Source organism: Hypomesus nipponensis, chromosome 5 (genome assembly GCF_054491055.1).
Source record: "Hypomesus nipponensis isolate SF chromosome 5, ASM5449105v1, whole genome shotgun sequence".
In the NCBI taxonomy this organism is placed as follows: Eukaryota; Metazoa; Chordata; class Actinopteri; order Osmeriformes; family Osmeridae; genus Hypomesus; species Hypomesus nipponensis.
Window position 1 is genome coordinate 2512501 of NC_140365.1, and position 18456 is coordinate 2530956.

Genomic DNA, 18456 nt, shown 5'->3' on the forward strand with positions numbered 1-18456 from the left:
CCTCTGTCTGTCTGTCTCCCTCCTCTGTCTGTCTTCTCCCTCCCTCCTCTGTCTCCTTCCCTCCTCTGTCTGCCTGTCTCCCTCTCTCCTTCCCTCCCTCTCTTACTCACCCCCCTTCCTCTAAATTCGCACACATATTATCGCTCTCCCTCTCTGTTTGTCTCTATTTTTTATTATCTCTCTCCCACTCTCCCTCCTTCTCTGTCTCCTTTCATCTTTCTCCTTCAAGCCCTCACCTGTACACCCACACACACACTCACTCCCTGCATAATGACTACAGCACTGTGTTACCAGAGCCAACCTCAGTCCTGCTCCTGGTCTTTACTTCAGCAGTCCTGGCTGCTCCACGACGTCCAGGCACAAGGGTAGTCAGGTGGTTGAGCGGTGAGGGAATCGGGCTAGTAATCTGAAGGTTGCCGGTTCAATTTCTGGCCATGCAAATTGCGTTGTGTCCTTGGGCAAGGCACTTCACCCTACTTGCCTCGGGGGAATGTCCCTGTACTTACTGTAAGTCGCTCTGGATAAGAGCGTCTGCTAAATTACTAAATGTAAGCTCTTGGTCACGAGCACGAACATCAACAAACATGGCGGCTCCTGTGGCAGGTCAGGAGTCGGAGCGCGGCTGCTAGCCAGCATGCGGAGCAGCTCTGGGAAGGAGGCATCTGCCAGAGGGAACGTTCCGGACATCTCAAGTCAGCATGGCGTCTGTGCTCATAAGATGAACCAAGATGTCTGGTGGACTAGCCAGACAGACAGGTAGTCAGACAGACAGACAGACAGGTAGACAGACAGACAGGTTGTCAGACAGACAGACAGACAGGCAGCCACCCATTTCCCAGTTCAAGGAAGCTGGTGGTAGTTATGTGAGAAGTTATAAAACATGAAGCAGTGATACTGTACGCACAGCACTCTGCATTACCCCAGCCCTGCTCCACCCTCAACCATCCATCTCCGTGTAGTGATTAATATTGAAGACAAGACAGGGAAGAAAATAGAAACATTCCCCTCAGGACCCTCATCATCATCACCACCATCATCATCATTATTATTACATCCCGCGGTGGAACATGACCAAAAGCGGCATCCCACAATGCATTGCAAACGTCTGGGCGAGTTAGCGTCAAGAAGACACTAGAGACACGCACGCATCATCTAGCCAGGACAACAAGACTAGTGGGAGAACTGTCAGAGGCCCTGAGCAGTGGAGGGAGGGAGGGAGGGAGGGAGGGAGGGAGGGAGGGAGGGAGGGAGGGAGGGAGGGAGGGAGGGAGGGAAAGAGGGAAAGAGAGAGGGAGAAGGAGGGAGGCAGGGAGGAAGGGATAGAAGGAGGGAGGGAGGGAGGGAGGGAGGGAGGGAGGGAGGGAGGGAGGGAGGGAGGGAGGGAGGGAGGGAGGGAGGGAGGGAGGCAGGGAGGGAGGGAGGGAGGGAGGGAGGGAGGGAGGGAGGGAGGGAGGGAGGGAGGGAAAGAGAGAGGGAGAAGGAGGGAGGCAGGGAGGAAGGGATAGAAGGAGGGAGGGAGGGAGGGAGGGAGGGAAAGAGAGAGGGAGGGAGGGAGGGAGAAGGAGGGAGGCAGGGAGGAAGGGATGGAAGGAGGGAAGGGGGAGAAGGAGTTAGGGAAGGAAAGAGAGAGGGAGAAGGAGGGAGGCAGGGAGGAAGGGATAGAAGGAGAAAGGGAGGGAGGGAGGGAGGGAGGGAGGGAGGGAGGGAGGGAGGGAGGGAGGGAGGGAGGGAGGGAGGGAGGGAGGGAGGGAGGGAGGGAGGGAAAGAGAGAGGGAGAAGGAGGGAGGCAGGGAGGAAGGGATAGAAGGAGGGAGGGAGGGAGGGAGGGAGGGAGGGAGGGAGGGAGGGAGGGAGGGAGGGAGGGAGGGAGGGAGGGAGGGAGGGAGGGAGGGAAAGAGAGAGGGAGGGAGGGAGGGAGGGAGGGAGGGAGAAGGAGGGAGGCAGGGAGGAAGGGATGGAAGGAGGGAAGGGGGAGAAGGAGTTAGGGAAGGAAAGAGAGAGGGAGAAGGAGGGAGGCAGGGAGGAAGGGATAGAAGGAGAAAGGGAGGGAGGGAGGGAGGGAGGGAGGGAGGGAGGGAGGGAGGGAGGGAGGGAGGGAGGGAGGGAGGGAGGGAGGGAGGGAGGGAGGGAGGGAGGGAGGGAGGGAGGGAGGGAGGGAAAACTCAAGTGAGAGACTAAATGGCACGGTGAGATCTATTGTCTCTCACTAAAGCAGATAGGCAATCAGAGAAAATGGAAGGAGACGATCTCAGCATTAAATCCGTATAATCTCTGTGAGCCAAAGCAACAGAGGGCTGGACATGCCCTCATTTCTATCAGTTCTGTTGTGTTTGTCGTCTTTTGAGCGTGTGTGTGTGTGTGTGTGTTGAGGTGATGGGCACAGAACACAGGGTGAAGAGGTGAGGGGGGTGGGTGGGGGTCGTCCAATGGGTGGGGGGGGGGGCATTAGGACAGATGGGGTCTCCCCCCCTCTCTGTAATCTCACTGCCCTTCACTGACCAGATTAGGGTCCAGATGACACACGCATAGACGCTGCCGCGGAAACATCTGTTCTGGGACACAACGTGCATTCTTCCCCCCCGGTCGCCGCTATTGGTCACTCCTTAGCCCTCGTCCAGGGTCTGCACACACACACACACACACACACACAACATCTGCAGCCACGGCCAAGTGCACATCACCCAGCAGAGCGTGTGGCCTTAGCTACCCACCACTCAGCGTCAGAGTATTATCCCCTAACTAATCTGGCCCCCTTCTGCCGGGGAAAAGAGTTGCGTCGGCCGCAGTCCCTAACTAGCGAAATGGACTAAACACCTGGGCTCGCACTGACTGGAAGCCGTTTGACCTTTTTTTGGCTCTTGTATTAATCCTGTGGTTTGTAGTAAATGGCAGTGGAAGTGATACAAAGGGCTTAGTCCAGAGGATGTGGCTGGACAACCGTGCTGCCCCCCCCCCCCCCCCCCCCTGGTGTTTCGTGTTTCTGTGCGATTCCCCTCTGCTCTCTGATAGGTTGCCGGGGCTACAGGGAGGGGTTAGGGTGCCGGGGGGGAGAGGGGGAGAGGGGGGAGAGGGGGAGAGGGGGAGAGGGGGGAGAGGGGGGAGAGTGGCTTTAAGTCCTGTTTGTCCCCTGTGTCCCCTGTTAGACCATCTGAGACCCTGACACTGAGCTGGGGAGGCTGGGGGGGTGGGGAGGCTGGGGGGGCGTGGGGTGGGGAGGGGAGGCTGGGGGGGTGGGGAGGCTGGGGGGGCGTGGGGTGGGGAGGTGGGGAGGCTGGGGAGGTGGGGAGGCTGGGGGGGCGTGGGGTGGGGAGGTGGGGAGGCTGGGGGGGTGGGGAGGCTGACGGGGCGTGGGGTGGGGAGGTGGGGAGGCTGGGGAGGTGGGGAGGCTGGGGGGGTGGGGAGGCTGGGGGGGCGTGGGGTGGGGAGGTGGGGAGGCTGGGGAGGTGGGGAGGCTGGGGGGGTGGGGAGGCTGGGGGGGTGGGAGGCTGGGGAGGTGGGGAGGTGGGGAGGGGAGGCTGTATGGGGAGGTCACGGGGTGAGGGTACAGGGCATAAGGGGTATGGAGATGGTAAGGGGGGAGTGAAAGGGGAGGAAAAGTGGAGACAGCAGGGGTAGGAACAGATGAAGAGGAGAGAGAGAGAGACAGAGAGACAGAGATAGGGGGGAGGGAGAGGGAGAAAGAGAGAGAGAGAGAAAGAGAAAGAGAGAGATGGGGGGGGGGAGGGAGAGGGAGAAAGAGAGAGAGAGAGAGAAAGAGAGAGAGAGATGGTATATGAAACAGAAAGTGAGGTTGGGGGATGATCAGGCTGGATGACAGGAGGGGGGAGGTGGATGAGATGAAGAAGACAGTGAAGGAGGTGTGTGTCTGGGGTCACTCCCCCCAGTGTCACTCACCCCAGTGCCACTCACCCCAGTGAGCCCCCAGGGTCAACACATGCCAGCCTGGTTGGGATCCTACAACCAGCTGCACCCATTTGCCCTGCCCACCATCAATACTATCATCATCATCATCACTATCACCCCCAACAGCATCCCTATCACCAGCACAATCACCACATCCACTATGTCCATCACCATCATCTGGAAGGAAGACAGCAGTGTGCTAACATGAAGACAGCGGCGCGCTAACACGAACCGTGTTTGCTGTCACAGCACTTTGACACGCTGGTCCTGGGCAGGAATGCCACACATTAAGATGCAGATAGGCAGCTGCAGCAACCTGTCCTCCTTTACACCATGTTGCTCACAGAAAAACACAGAACTGAAACAGACAGATACGAAGGGAGAGAGACAGAGAGAGAGACAGAGAGAGACAGAGAGGGGGATGGAGGTAAGATAAGATCAACAACAAACAAAAAACACGATGATGCATGGCGTATTTCATGAATGAATGACACTGTCTCTCTCTGCGGAGTGATTGTGCTGTAGGAGTCTGATGTCAGGGCTGATGCTGGCCTGGGTCAAGCTCTGAGAATGGCCCTCTGCTCCGGGATCTGAAGCGGTGACGGAGTGATGAGAGTGAGGTGAACGGGCCCGTTCCAGAAGGTTCTCTAGGTGGCGTCGAGCAGCCAGAACGGAACTCTGCCCTACATAGGAGAGATAGTGGGGTAGGTCGCATGAATAATGCAGACCCCACCAAACCCCCCCTCTGGCTCCAATGCAGATGCTCTTCTCTCTGCAGACCCCCAGCCCCCCCCCCCACCCCCCACCCCGGGGCCAGGACGGAGAGTGGTGGGGGGGATGGGGACACAAATTAGGGGCATTATGTCATGTAATGGCACCGTGTCTCTGTGACATGACTACTGCAAGGGAAAATTTCATCGTCGCACGTCGCGGGGGGGGGGGGGAAATCACCCTGAAACAAAAACTGAACCTCCCCCCCCCCCCCCGCGCATGAAGAAACGTCATTTCAGAATTAAGTATTTAATCCAAAAACTAATCCTTTCCTCTATCTTGTTTTGTCGGCGTTCCTTGTCACTCGGGGTGATAATTGCCTCGACATACCCACTCCTTCCCACATGCCAAGTCTATAATGAGACGCTTTATTCCTGAATTGATTTCTTATTGTCGAGCTGATCCCTAACTGTCCTCCATCCGTCATAAAGCCATTCAGTCCTCCTGCACACCCAGCTGGGCCTTTCACTGGCCCTCCATCACATCTGCACTGCAGCAGTCCACGCTCCCCACGCAGGAGCAGGGTCCCTCGCGCGCGTGAGAGAGCTTTCAAACACGGCCCACCACAGTGCTGCTTCTCATCCAACGCACAGGAACGGTTTTTAAGATTCCGATTACTGGAAAACCGTGTGTAATAAGGCATTACACGTGTTATATCTTATGTACTGTGCGCATTCAGTTGCTCATATGCTGTGTACGTGTTTGTTTATGCGTTTGTTTGTGTGCGTGTGTGTGTGTTTCTTTGTCTGACTAGCGTAGCAGCTAAAGGACAGTGCATTTGACGGACTAATTAGCGGTCTTTACTAAGACTAAATAGAAACTATTAACTCTTGCCCTCTCTGTAAAGCCTCTAATTTCCCAGCAGACCAGAAACTGGGGCCAAGGGCTCTGTTGAATTGGCTCGATACGGCCCAGGTGTGCAGGTCACCTATTAAATCCATACAAGCTCATTTAGCTATTTAATGAAGCCCTGATTGGCTTTGCAGGCCAATACACCAATACAATCCAGACATTTTTGCCTCTGCAAGCACATCCAGCCAGCAGGACCAAAGGACAGAGTGATAAGTTCAGGGAAAAACACAATTTCTCCACCTCATCTCAGCTCCCAGAGAATCCTGCCGATTGCCGAAGATAGAAATGGGATGAATAGATCAGCTGAGATGGCTGTTCTTATAGCGTAGTCTCCCTGTTCCTCTCCCCCTCCCCACCATCTCAGCTCTCTGTGGTGTTAGGTATATACAGTAAACACACACACACACACACCCCTCCCTCCCACCAGAAGACCCAGGGAGCTGGGATCACTCACAGCTACGGCAGGATAGCCCACTGGAGCGGAGCACATCGACCGGGCAAGACTGGATTAGAAGGGAGGAGAGAGGCAGAGAGGCAGGGGAGAGGCAGGGAGGCAGGGGAGAGGCAGGGAGGCAGGGGAGAGGGAGCGTGCAATGGAACAGAGGAAATGTGGTGTGGATGGAGAGATGGATGGAGATGGATGGAGATGGATGGATGGAGATGGATGGAGATGGATGGATGGAGAGAGATTTCCGTTTTCTAAGTGGTAACACGCACGAGCCATCCTTTCGGAACGTAGAAAAAAAGGGGAAACCAACACCGACTGACAGAATTTAAAAACACCATGCACAGCCGAGCCTAGCCTGCTGTTTCACACCAGACACATCCCCCCCGTCAACCATGTGTAAGGAGCTGTGTCAGAGCTCTTAGAAGGGTTTGCATGGTCCAGTTAACACCAGATGCTAGCCCTTAGCTAACTTACTTGAACAAAGTAACACGAAGACCTCTAAGGAGTTAGCATGGTCCAGTTAGCACCAGATGCTAGCCCCTTAGCTCAGTCTCTGTGGCCAAGAAAAATAGGCAGGAATTAGTTCCGGCGTCGTACCCAAGTGTCGCTCTGTCACACACACACACGCGCGTGCACACATATTTAAACGCATTCATCGTCCAATAAATTAAATTGTGATTCTGATTGACGTTTTATAGCTGCTGCAGCAGCAGAGTCAACGTGCTGAACATGTACATCTCCCAGCTGTGTCCTCCGCTCCTGCCTCCCTCCTGCCTCCGCACCTGCCTCCGCTCCTGCCTCCCCTCCTGCCTCCGCTCCTGCCTCCCCTCCTGCCTCCGCTCCTGCCTCCGCTCCTGCCTCCGCTCCTGCCTCCCCTCCTGCCTCCCCTCCTGCCTCCCCTCCTGCCTCCGCTCCTGCCTCCGCTCCTGCCTCCCCTCCTGCCTCCGCTCCTGTCTCCCTCCTGCCTCCGCTCCTGCCTCCCCTTCTGCCTCCGCTCCTGCCTCCCCTCCTGCCTCCGCTCCTGCCTCCCCTCCTGCCTCCCCTCCTGCCTCCGCTCCTGCCTCCCCTCCTGCCTCCCCTCCTGCCTCCCCTCCTGCCTCCCCTCCTGCCTCCGCTCCTGCCTCAGCTCCTGCCTCCCTCATGCCTCCCCTCCTGCCTCCCCTCCTGCCTCCGCTCCTGCCTCCCCTCCTGCCTCCGCTCCTGCCTCCCCTGCTGCCTCCGCTCCTGCCTCCCCTCCTGCCTCCGCTCCTGCCTCCCCTGCTGCCTCCGCTCCTGCCTCCCCTCCTGCCTCTGCTCCTGCCTCCCCTCCTGCCTCCGCTCCTGCCTCCCCTCCTGCCTCTGCTCCTGCCTCCCCTCCTGCCTCTGCTCCTGCCTCCCCTCCTGCCTCTGCTCCTGCCTCCCCTCCTGCCTCTGCTCCTGCCTCCCCTCCTGCCTCTGCTCCTGCCTCCCCTCCTGCCTCCGCTCCTCAGAACCAGAGGACCCAGAGAGGGAGATCAAGGTTTCACCATGTTCTCTTCACACCTGTCTTCATCACGCCACAGACTGTCAGTGAAGTGAGAAAGGAGCGTGTCTCCTAGACTGGACTGCAGCTCTCCTAAAAGACACACACACACACACACACACACAGCAGCAAACAACACCTTCAGGAACCACAGAAAGCACTCAGAGCTCGCCAGCCTTTCACCCAGCGTGTGAGTTCTAGTCCTCACTTCCACCTCCCTGCTGTCAGGGTCCTGCACTGAGGGCTTGATCCCTGCTCCCTGTCACCTCTCCTCCCTGCCCGCTCTCCGGGTGTCCGCTTGGCTCCCCGGGGCCCCGCCCCCAGGAAGCACTGGGGCCCCGCCCCCAGGAAGCACTGGGACACTGACATGTATGCTGACAGGACGTCTGCGGAGGGTCGGCCAAGCATCTTGACCTTTGACCTTGCCACTCAACACCAGCCTGACAGGGAGCGGGCACACAGGGGAGGGTGGGCGAGGGGGCAATATGAGAGGGGTGTCCCCCCCCCCCTCCCCTCACAGGACATAAGGGCTGAGGGGTAACTAAGGACCCCCCAATCCCCCGTCCACTCCCAGGACATAAAGGTACTTGTGGAAATGTCCTTGCACCATCCTAGAACACACTGGGTGTGGAGGGGGGATGGAAGGGGAGGGGCGGAGCTGTCAGTGAGTGAGAGAGGGAAGTATGATTAATGACCGCTGGGCCAGTGCCAGGGCATTCCTCTCACTAACACTGATGTGGTTCAACCACAACCACACTTGACCATAGTTTAACACTGTTGGACGAAGAGTGACCACACATTGGAAACCTCTGACAGCAGCGTGACCACAATCCTGTCACGCTGCCGCAAAATCCATGACCGCAAGGCCAGGCCTGGTATCCCTGTTCACTCAGACCAAAGGAACATCGCTATGGTGATGAAAAGTTGTTCTATGTGGAGCACTTGCCCCAACAGTCCAGTCCTCTGGTCTGTTTGTTAGTCTGTCTGCCTATCTGTCTGTCTGGGAACATCAAGAGTTATTGATTATTGATACTCTGTTTGTCTGGGTCTGTCAGCATGTATGTCTGTCTGTCTGGGTATGCCTGTCTGTCTGTGCCTGTCTGTCTGTCTGTCTGGGTATGCCTGTCTGTCTATCTGTCTGTCTGTCTGTCTGGGTATGCATGTCTATCTGTCTGTCTGTCTGGGTATGCCTGTCTGTCTATCTGTCTGTCTGTCTGTCTGGGTATGCATGTCTATCTGTCTGTCTGTCTGGGTATGCCTGCCTGTCTGTCTGTCTGTCTGTCAGTCAGGGTATGCCTGCCTGTCCGCCTGTCTGTCTGGCGTCTATTTTAATGGGCAAAGCAGAGTGGAGGGGTGGAGGACAAGTGTGTGTGTGTGTGTGTGTGGGGGGGGGGGGTCTGACTCTAAATAATTGAAACCAATCAACACCCTGGCATTGCCCCCACGTCCCCCACACATCTCCTCCCAACACATTACCATTAATGTGATTCTGTCACCTCTTACAGCCGCGCAGCCGGCAGGGAGACCATTATTAGCCTCTTCCTGGGATGATTAGTGCATGCTTGTGGGGGGTGGAGGTCGGAGGAGTGGACGGCTGGAATAGCACTCAGCTACAATGTTTGGCTTGTGTTGATCTCACAGTGTGGCGGGAGGGTGTGGCTGGCTGAATGCATGGCTGGCTAATTGCCTGACTGGCTGATAGGCAGGCTAGTTGACTGGCTAGCTCCATGATAGCGCTAGCTTCACACAAAACTAGCTCTTCATTACACTAGCTGCGTAATAACACAAAGCACAAACTCCATCATAACAATAACTCAATCACAACACCAGCTCCATCTTAACACCACCTCCATCATAACACCACCTCCATCATAACACCACCTCCATCATAACACCACCTCCATCACAACACCACCTCCATCACAACACCAGCTCCATCTTAACACCAGCTCCATCATAACACCAGTTCCATCATAACACCAGCTCCATCATAACACCAGCTCCATCATAACACCACCTCCATCATAACACCATCTCCATCATAACACCACCTCCATCATAACACCAGCTCCATCATAACACCACCTCCATCACAACACACAGCACATTCCTCTTCTCTGTTTGTGAGGAAGTCACATCTCTGTGTTCAGACCCAGAGAAAGCTACACAAGTGTTTATCACTTTCCAACATCACCAGTCACCATGATTCTCTCTCATGGAATATTCCTGACAAGCACCACCCATCTGGATGGGTGACGACCCAGAGTCTGTATGATGTTAAATAACACAGTTCATGGAGACAGACAGAAACTCTCATCACTGTTTCACTAACCAATAGCAATCCTCGGTAGCACCTGCTGTCATTTCCTGTTTGGAGATTGGTGGATGACAGCACGGAGATGCTCTCTCTAACTTCACACTGGTGTGGGTGTGTGTGTGTGTGTGTGTGAGCATATGCGTTAAGGAGGATTCTGTTTTATGTGAAAAAGAATAGCATGTCATCCTAGCCTCTCATACCATTCACACACAATTCCATCACACACACACACACACATTAATTCCTACACTCTCACTCACGCACACATTCACACACGCGCATTCCTCCACACACTCACACAAACACTCATTCATTCCCCACACACACACACACACACACTCAATCCCCCTCACACACACAGCTGTCTAGTTTGAGGACTGATGTTTGAGTCTCCAGTATCCTGCAGCTTCTCACCCATAATCCTTTCCCAGGACAGCAGGGCAGTATCGATTACAAACGAGGCAGAGGAAACAGCAGAAGGAGGAGGAGGAGAGGGAGGGATGAAGGGGAGAAGGGAGAAATGGGAGTGATAGGAGAAAGGACTTGAAAAGAGAAGACAGAGAGGACAGGAGGGGAGAGGACAGGAGGGGGCAGGAGGGGAGGGGGGAGGAGGGGAGGGGGGAGGAGGGGAGGGGGCAGGAGGGGAGGGGGCAGGAGGGGAGGGGGCAGGAGGGGAGGGGGGAGAAGGGGAGAGGACAGGAGGGGAGGGGGGAGGAGGGGAGGGGGCAGGAGGGGAGGGGGCAGGAGGAGAGAGGGGAGGAGGGGAGGGGGCAGGAGGGGGCAGGAGGGGAGGGGAGGGGGGAGGAGGGGAGAGGACAGGAGGGGGCAGGAGGGGAGGGGAGGGGGAGGAGGGGGGGGGGCAGGAGGGGAGAGGACAGGAGGGGAGGGGGCAGGAGGGGGGGAGGAGGAGAGGGGGCAGGAGGACACACAGGGTTCTCCTGTTACGTCTGCTCCTGGCAGCTGCAAGACAGAAGAGAGGAGAGAGAGAGAGAGAGAGAGAGAGAGAGAGAGAGAGAGAGAGAGAGAGAGAGAGAGAGAGAGAGAGAGAGAGAGAGAGGGGTGTCCTCCCTCAGTCTTCATCTCTTTCTCAGAGATCAGCACCAGTTAAAACAAGGCTGCTGCAACCAGAACTCTGTTGCAGCTCTGAACCCCTGTGCCCCCCCCATCCCACTCCTGATCCCAGGGCCCCACTCCCCCCCCTGGGCACAGATCGTCCAGATGCCTGGTGACAGATTTAAGGAAGGAAACTGAGAGATGCCCCACCCCTCCTCCTCTCACTCCAGGGGAGAAAGTGTACACCCCTCTGATGTCACCAGGTCATCGCGTCCCTGGGGAGAGACACTTCAAAACACACATGCTGTCATCCACACTGAACATCCACACTGAACATCCACACGCAGGAATGCACACTTGGAAATCCTGCCGTTGTATTCGTCTGTGTGATCTTGTTTCATTTGTCTACTGAGTGGGTGTGTGCTGGTGTGTGTGCGCGAGTGTGTGTGCTGTTTGTGTTTTTGTTTGTGGCACAGAATCAGATCGCTTTAGTACATGATGGAAATGTGACCAGCCCAGAGCGTTTCTCCCACTCAGTCAGGGAGCGAGGGAGGGAGGGAGGGAGGGAGGGAGGGAGGGAGGGAGGGAGGGAGGGAGGGAGGGAGGGAGGGAGGGAGGGAGGGAGGGAGGGAGGGAGGGAGGGAGGGAGGGAGGGAGGGAGGGAGGGAGCTGACTCTGCTTCTCCAAACCCAAACAGAGAGAGCGGGGAATATGCCGGCTGAAACCCTGGCCTCATGGCCTGGCCCCCCGGAGCCATTCACAGCTCAGCCCACGCACCGCTCCCAAAAGGTCACTCTAACAGGTCTTTCTAACAGCACACACACACACACACACAGACACACACACACAGACACACACAGACGTAAACGCACACACTCACACAGTAGGGTCGAAATGTGCTGGTGTATAATTGGTTCTCTATATAGAATGGTGGAAAGACCAGGGAAGCATCTGCAACCCATCCATCTGTTTTTCTGTTATGATTTGTTACTCGTTTTATATTAACCAAGATTGGATTTAATACTCCATTCTTCCTGTGAGGGACTCTTGTGCTCCAGCATGTGAGACTTTGCTGTACAATTCTGCAAACAAAGACTCTCACGTAAGTAAGCACACACACACACACACACACATGGCATTGAACACCACACACACACACACACACACACATTTCCTGGGTCATCAAATAGGTCAGGCCATGTTGCTCAGATGATGACAGTCCCATATTTCACATGAGTGTACAACTATTTTCCTGCCATGTACCCCACACACACACACACCTGACCCTCCCTCACACACACACACACACACTTGCCCATCCAGGCCTCTCTCTCTCTCTCTCTCTCTCTCTCTCTCTCTCTCTCTCTATGACATTCTCTGGGTGACATCCTGACCTCTCTCCCCTCCATGCACCTCCAAGGTCCAACAAAATCCAACAGCTCATTTAACACCAGGTCCTGCATCACCAAAGACCCCATTAAAGACCCAGCGTGAGGAAGAGAGAGAGAGAGAGAGAGAGAGAGAGAGAGAGAGAGAGAGAGAGAGAGAGAGAGAGAGAGAGAGAGAGAGAGAGAGAGAGAAAGAGAAAGAGACCACAACGTCAAGAACAAATAAAAGAACAATCAAGGGACTTCATCCATTTTTCATGACTTTTTCATTTAGCCTCTTAGGACCCGGGTAATGGAAATCAATAGATCAAGCTGCTGTCACAGCTAAGACCTACAAAGATCACCATAAAGAGACCCTATCGGTCTACACACACAGACACACACACAGTAGACTACAATCTCAGCAAATTACTCTCCTCAATTACACGCCCATGTAAAGCCCATGGCAGTTATATTAACATCCACAAAACATGTAAATGAGCCAGTAATCTCATGTTTATGTTCCCGGCTTGTACTCAGCAGAAACAGCTACTCCACCCCAAACCCGTCGCCATGCCGACGCACCGGTCGGTCGCCACGGCGCCCCGTCCCCCCGGTGACACCCCAGGGAGGAGGTACTCACGCGCCACCTCCAGCGAAGCATTGCGGCTCACGGCCTCGCCCAGGTAGTTGCGGGCGACGCACACGTAGCTGCCGTCGTCCGGCTTGCTGCGGCGTCCGTGGACGATGCGCAGGAAGAAGAGGGAGCCGCTGGGCAGCAGCATGCGGTGAGAGCGAGGGTTGTCCCGGTCGGTCTCCACCCGCTCCCCGTCCTTGTACCACTCCACCGTGGGGGCCGGGCGCCCCTCCGCCTTGCAGTTGAGGGTGGCCGGCTCCCCCTTGGACACGATGAGGTCAGAGGGGTGCTCCACGATCCTGGGGGGGGAGTCGTCCTGGCGGAGACGGGACCCTGGAGGGGGGGGGGGGGGGGGGGAGTAGAGAGGATGGGGAGAAGAAAAGAGGTCCATGATGAATAAAGATACAATATATTTACCTAGCATGAACAGAGCCTGTATCCTAGTCTCCCTAAGTGTGTGTGTGTGTGTATGTGTGTGTGTGTGTGTGGCTGGCAGACAGTACACCCCAACACCTAAACACTCAGGTCACACTATCCAGTCTGACAGACAGGAACCAGGCAGTCATTATGCCTCGTTAGTTTGTACAGGAGCACTCCATCACAGCGCTGTTCCTCCGCCACGCTGGCTGTTTGGGGAGGGCTGGGGAGCAGGCTGAGGAAAGCGCTCCAGATGCACACGCTCTCCCCCGGGAGACCGCACTCACACAACAGGACCCACTACCAGATACGCTTTTGTGTTGATGGTTTATATTTGTCAAGCGTGCCTCATTTTCAGAGTTTTTTTTTGTGAGGGGGTAAGGAAAGATTCTCTTTCTGTCAGTCTCTCTCTCAGGGTTTATTGTCAGGAAGAAGACAACAGAAACATGAAAACATTAATCTTATCGTCTGCTGGGTGGAGGACAAGGAAGAGGAGGAGGAGGACAATGAAAGGAAGAAGAGGAGAAAAAAGAGAGAGACAGAGGGAGAGCGAGAGAGGAAACAAGTGTTTGTTATTACCACAGGAGCCAGCACTAACCCACCTGCTGTCACAACACAGCCTACTGCCTGCTGGGGCAACACTAAACTACTGCAGGACTAGGACTACTGCAGGACTAGGTCTACTGCAGGACTAGGACTACTGCAGGACTAGGACTAGGTCTACTGCAGGACTAGGACTACTGCAGGACTAGGACTACTGCAGGACTAGGACTAGGTCTACTGCAGGACTAGGACTACTGCAGGACTAGGACTACTGCAGGACTAGGACTAGGACTACTGCAGGACTAGGACTACTGCAGGACTAGGACTAGGTCTACTGCAGGACTAGGACTACTGCAGGACTAGGACTACTGCAGGACTAGGACTACTGCAGGACTAGGACTACTGCAGGAGTAGGACTACTGCAGGACTAGGACTACTGCAGGACTAGGACTACTGCAGGAGTAGGACTACTGCAGGACTAGGACTACTGCAGGAGTAGGACTACTGCAGGAGTAGGACTACTGCAGGACTAGGACTACTGCAGGAGTAGGACTACTGCTGGACTAGGACTACTGCAGGACTAGGTCTAGGTCTACTGCAGGACTAGGTCTACTGCAGGACTAGGACTACTGCATGACTAGGACAACTGCAGGACTAGGACTAGGTCTACTACAGGACTAGGACTACTGCAGGACTAGGACTATTGCGGGACTAGGACTAGGTCTACTGCAGGACTAGGACTACTGCAGGACTAGGACTACTGCAGGACTAGGACTAGGTCTACTGCAGGACTAGGACTACTGCAGGACTAGGACTACAGCAGGACTAGGTCTACTGCAGGACTAGGTCTACTGCAGGACTAGGACTACTGCAGGACTAGGACTACTGCAGGACTAGGACTAGGTCTACTGCAGGACTAGGACTACTGCAGGACTAGGACTAGGTCTACTGCAGGACTAGGACTACTGCAGGACTAGGTCTACTGCAGGACTAGGTCTACTGCAGGACTAGGACTACTGCAGGACTAGGACTAGGTCTACTGCAGGACTAGGACTAGGTCTACTGCAGGACTAGGACTACTGCAGGACTAGGACTAGGTCTACTGCAGGACTAGGACTACTGCAGGAGTAGGACTAGGTCTACTGCAGGACTAGGACTAGGTCTACTGCAGGACTAGGACTACTGCAGGACTAGGACTAGGTCTACTGCAAGACTAGGACTAGGTCTACTGCAGGACTAGGTCTACAGCAGGACTAGGACTACTGCAGGACTAAGACTAGATCTACTGCAGGACTAGAACTAGGTCTACTGCAGGACTAGGACTACTGCAGGACTTGGTCTACTGCAGGACTAGGTCTGCTGCAGGACTAGGACTACTGCGGGACTAGGACTACTGCAGGACTAAGACTAGGTCTACTGCAGGACTAGAACTAGGTCTACTGCAGGACTAGGACTAGGTGTACTGCAGGAATAGGCCTATAGCAGGACTAGGACTAGGTCTACTGCAGGACTGAACGAGAGCCCTTCCTTCAAGTCGCTCCGATAACGAGATACGACATCACTTGCCATGTTCATGTGTAGGAGGAACACGCAGGGCTTCAAAACTGCATCATGGGAGAGTCTGATGGGGTGAGAGGTCTAGCTGTGCTATAGATACAGCTGGATCTCTTTACATAATCACTCCAGTGCTCCGAGTTGGTGAGCTACAACTCTCTTTGGTAACACAGCCCCTTTTATGGAAACCACATTAAAATGCATAACTGAAGTCCAAATCCCATTTCCTAAAACACTTGCTTGACTCTCATAGGTGGGTTTTCTCACCTACAGCCCTGTGATTGGCAGTCGCCTGGCAACCGGGGTTGAAGCAGCCAGCCAGTGTTCTCCCTGAGTCGTCACAGTCTTTAACACCGCCAAGAGACAAGCCTCAATACCCGGACCACTCAAGTGTGCCAACTCTCTGCCTGTCTGACTAACTCTCTCCCCCCCCTCCCCCCCCCTCCCCTCCTCCTCCCCCACGCCCTCCATTCAGCACCAGCCACAGTCAGAACAGCCTTCATAACCAAACATCATTTCTCTCTCTCAATCCCTTCTTCTCCTCCTCATTAGTCTCAACAATGTGTCTCCTCATTGAGTTGCCCTCGCCATTCACACACACACACACACATGCCCTGACCATTCAAACACAGTCTCTCCTTGGAACACACAGATGATCATGGCCACATCCAGCTTCCTTCTCTGCTGGTCTGTACACTGCAGGAACAGCCGGGCTGGTCTTCCAGAGATGAAAAACCCCACCACACACACACACACACACACACACACACTCTCGCTCATAAACCGTAGGTTCACACACGCCCACAGACATTCACACATACAGCAGACATACACACACACTCCACACACAGATACGTATAGGCAGCATACACACATATGGCAGATGCACACAAACGTGCGCCCTCACACACACACACACACACACACTCTCTCTCGTGTCTTTAAGGTGAAGCAGTGGACCCATGGTGGAGACAGGCTGGGAGCACAGTTGTCATGGGTGTGCTTGACTCCCTGGCTCCCTGCCATATGAGAGAAGCACTATCGCCCTCTGCACTCAGATCACTACGCATCAGTCCCTGTGACCTGGCACACCCCCTCTCCCCACCCTCCCCCTGCCACCCCCCCCCCCGCCCACACACACACACACACACGCACACACATCCCCCGCCCCACTTTAATCCCACACAAGCTTACTTTCATTCACACAGCCCTGCCAAGAGCTTGTTCATGTAATCACCAACAGTCAAATGAACAGTAATTCCCTACAGTCTTGGAGCAGGAAAGCTGTTTTAACCACTCAGCCATTGGGCACACACTAACTGACTTGGAGATTTACAAAAGAGGGTCAGTAGAGAGAAAAGCTGGAGAGGGCTGGAGAGCTAGCATGCAGTCTTCCACCATGGAGGCCATGATAAGAGCTCTAAAATGGAAGTCCATCGATGAGGGGTGGTGCTGGGACAGACAGGAGGATAGCTGGTCATGAGCTCCACTGAGCTGTCTGAAGGCTCCACAACAGCATGTCACGGTCGCCAGTGACACTAGCATCCCCAACAGGCCGAAACACTTCAGGACTTAATTCAGCATCGCTGTCTCCATGACACGTTCTGGCACTTTCCAGAGAAAAGGGATTTCTCGTGCATCATCTGCTTGTCAGACCCAGAAGCACCTGGGTCTGTCACCACTGCTCCATCAGGGGCTCGAGTCGTCCTCACTGGGTACTGGGACGATCTCACACCACCCTCTCCAGGCTGGGGCTGGGGCTGGGGCTGGGTCTATGTCTGGGGCTGGGTCTATGTCTGGGGCTGGGTCTATGTCTGGGGCTGGGTCTATGTCTGGGGCTGGGTCTATGTCTGGGGCTGGGTCTATGTCTGGGGCTGAGGCTGGGGCTTGCGTGCTGTCTTGGGCTGGGGCTGGGGCTGGCATGCTATGTCTTTGACGGGCTGGGGTTGAGGTTATGTCTGGGGCTGAGGCTGGGGCCGGGGCGTTAAGACTGGAGGGGGTGGGGGGGTGGGGTGGATTTAGTATGTAGGGAAACAAATGCAGATGACTAACTATCATGCACAAGAAAAAAGCTTATTTTTTACTTCATTTTTTAATGAAATATGTTCGCTTTCAAATATCATCCAAGGGCAAAGTTAAATATACGATATAGAGACACACATATCAATTAGGTCAGTTCCAGTAAATTAACAATTAAAGGGATCTAATTAATTAACAGCCCCTTCCCGTGTATGTGATTTGAATTTCAAAGGGTTAATGAAAAAAAAAGTATGCACTAAGCAGACAAAAGAATAGCTACTGCTGTTCATTACCATAGATCATCTTAGCACAGTAAGCTAATAGACAATCAACTAGTTTGGGGTAGGCCCTATTTAGCAAACATTAAATCTATTTTCAAGCGTGAATGTTGCACCTCGAACAGGTATAGGCTACAGCACGCATACGGCAGTATAGACTATGCTAGATTCAGGCAAGGGGTTTGTAGAAGAACTACAACCACGAATTATTCTTTTTTTTGTTGTTGTTTAAAAAGAACTTAATGAACAAGGGAACCTGTTTTGAAAGCTTACCGTAGGCTGGTGTGCAGAATAGTCCACATAGAAATATATACCGTAGCAGATCCATTCTGGCATAGTAGCCTGTCACGGTTTGTTCAGCGCATAAACTCTTCTTCCGATGGTAAACACGTTTTCTTGAATAATTAGCTGTTTTCGAGGTTCGCGAACCGTCGGTCAATTTAACTGAAAAGCGGCCAGGAAGATAATTTATTGAACGAGTTCATTCTTCCTTTCCGTGAGCGCCCCAGACAGACAGACTCCGCTTGGAGTTGTCAACCCACACTAATGTAACCAACTGTAACAACCATCTACGTTTGCCCCTCGTATCATTACTTTGACCTTCCAATTCTCAGTCCAGATTGTTGGTCTAGAAAACTCGTTCAGAGCAGCATAGCGGAATGTCTTTACGATGGTCATATAAACGGCTTGTCCAAGTGCGCGCTGTTGTCTACACGCGCCACTACCGGGGACTGAACGGTGCAGGATGGCAGAGCAAATTGCTGCACAGTCAGCCCCTCCTCATAGAATACAGCCA

At 54.4% G+C, this 18456-nt stretch overlaps 1 protein-coding gene across 1 annotated transcript in view; it reads right to left on the reverse strand.

The window, feature by feature from the left end:
• Window positions 1–18176, reverse strand: part of LOC146287756 (roundabout homolog 2-like) — a 77476-nt gene extending 59300 nt beyond the window's left edge. The window contains exons 1-2 of the mRNA XM_084698474.1: window positions 17934–18176; window positions 12856–13182 (exon numbers count right to left, since the gene is read on the reverse strand). Coding sequence (XP_084554600.1) covers window positions 12856–13182; window positions 17934–17988 — 382 coding nt within the window. The 5' untranslated portion in view covers window positions 17989–18176. The remainder of the gene's footprint in view (window positions 1–12855; window positions 13183–17933) is intronic.
• Between the last annotated feature and the right edge of the window lie 280 nt (window positions 18177–18456).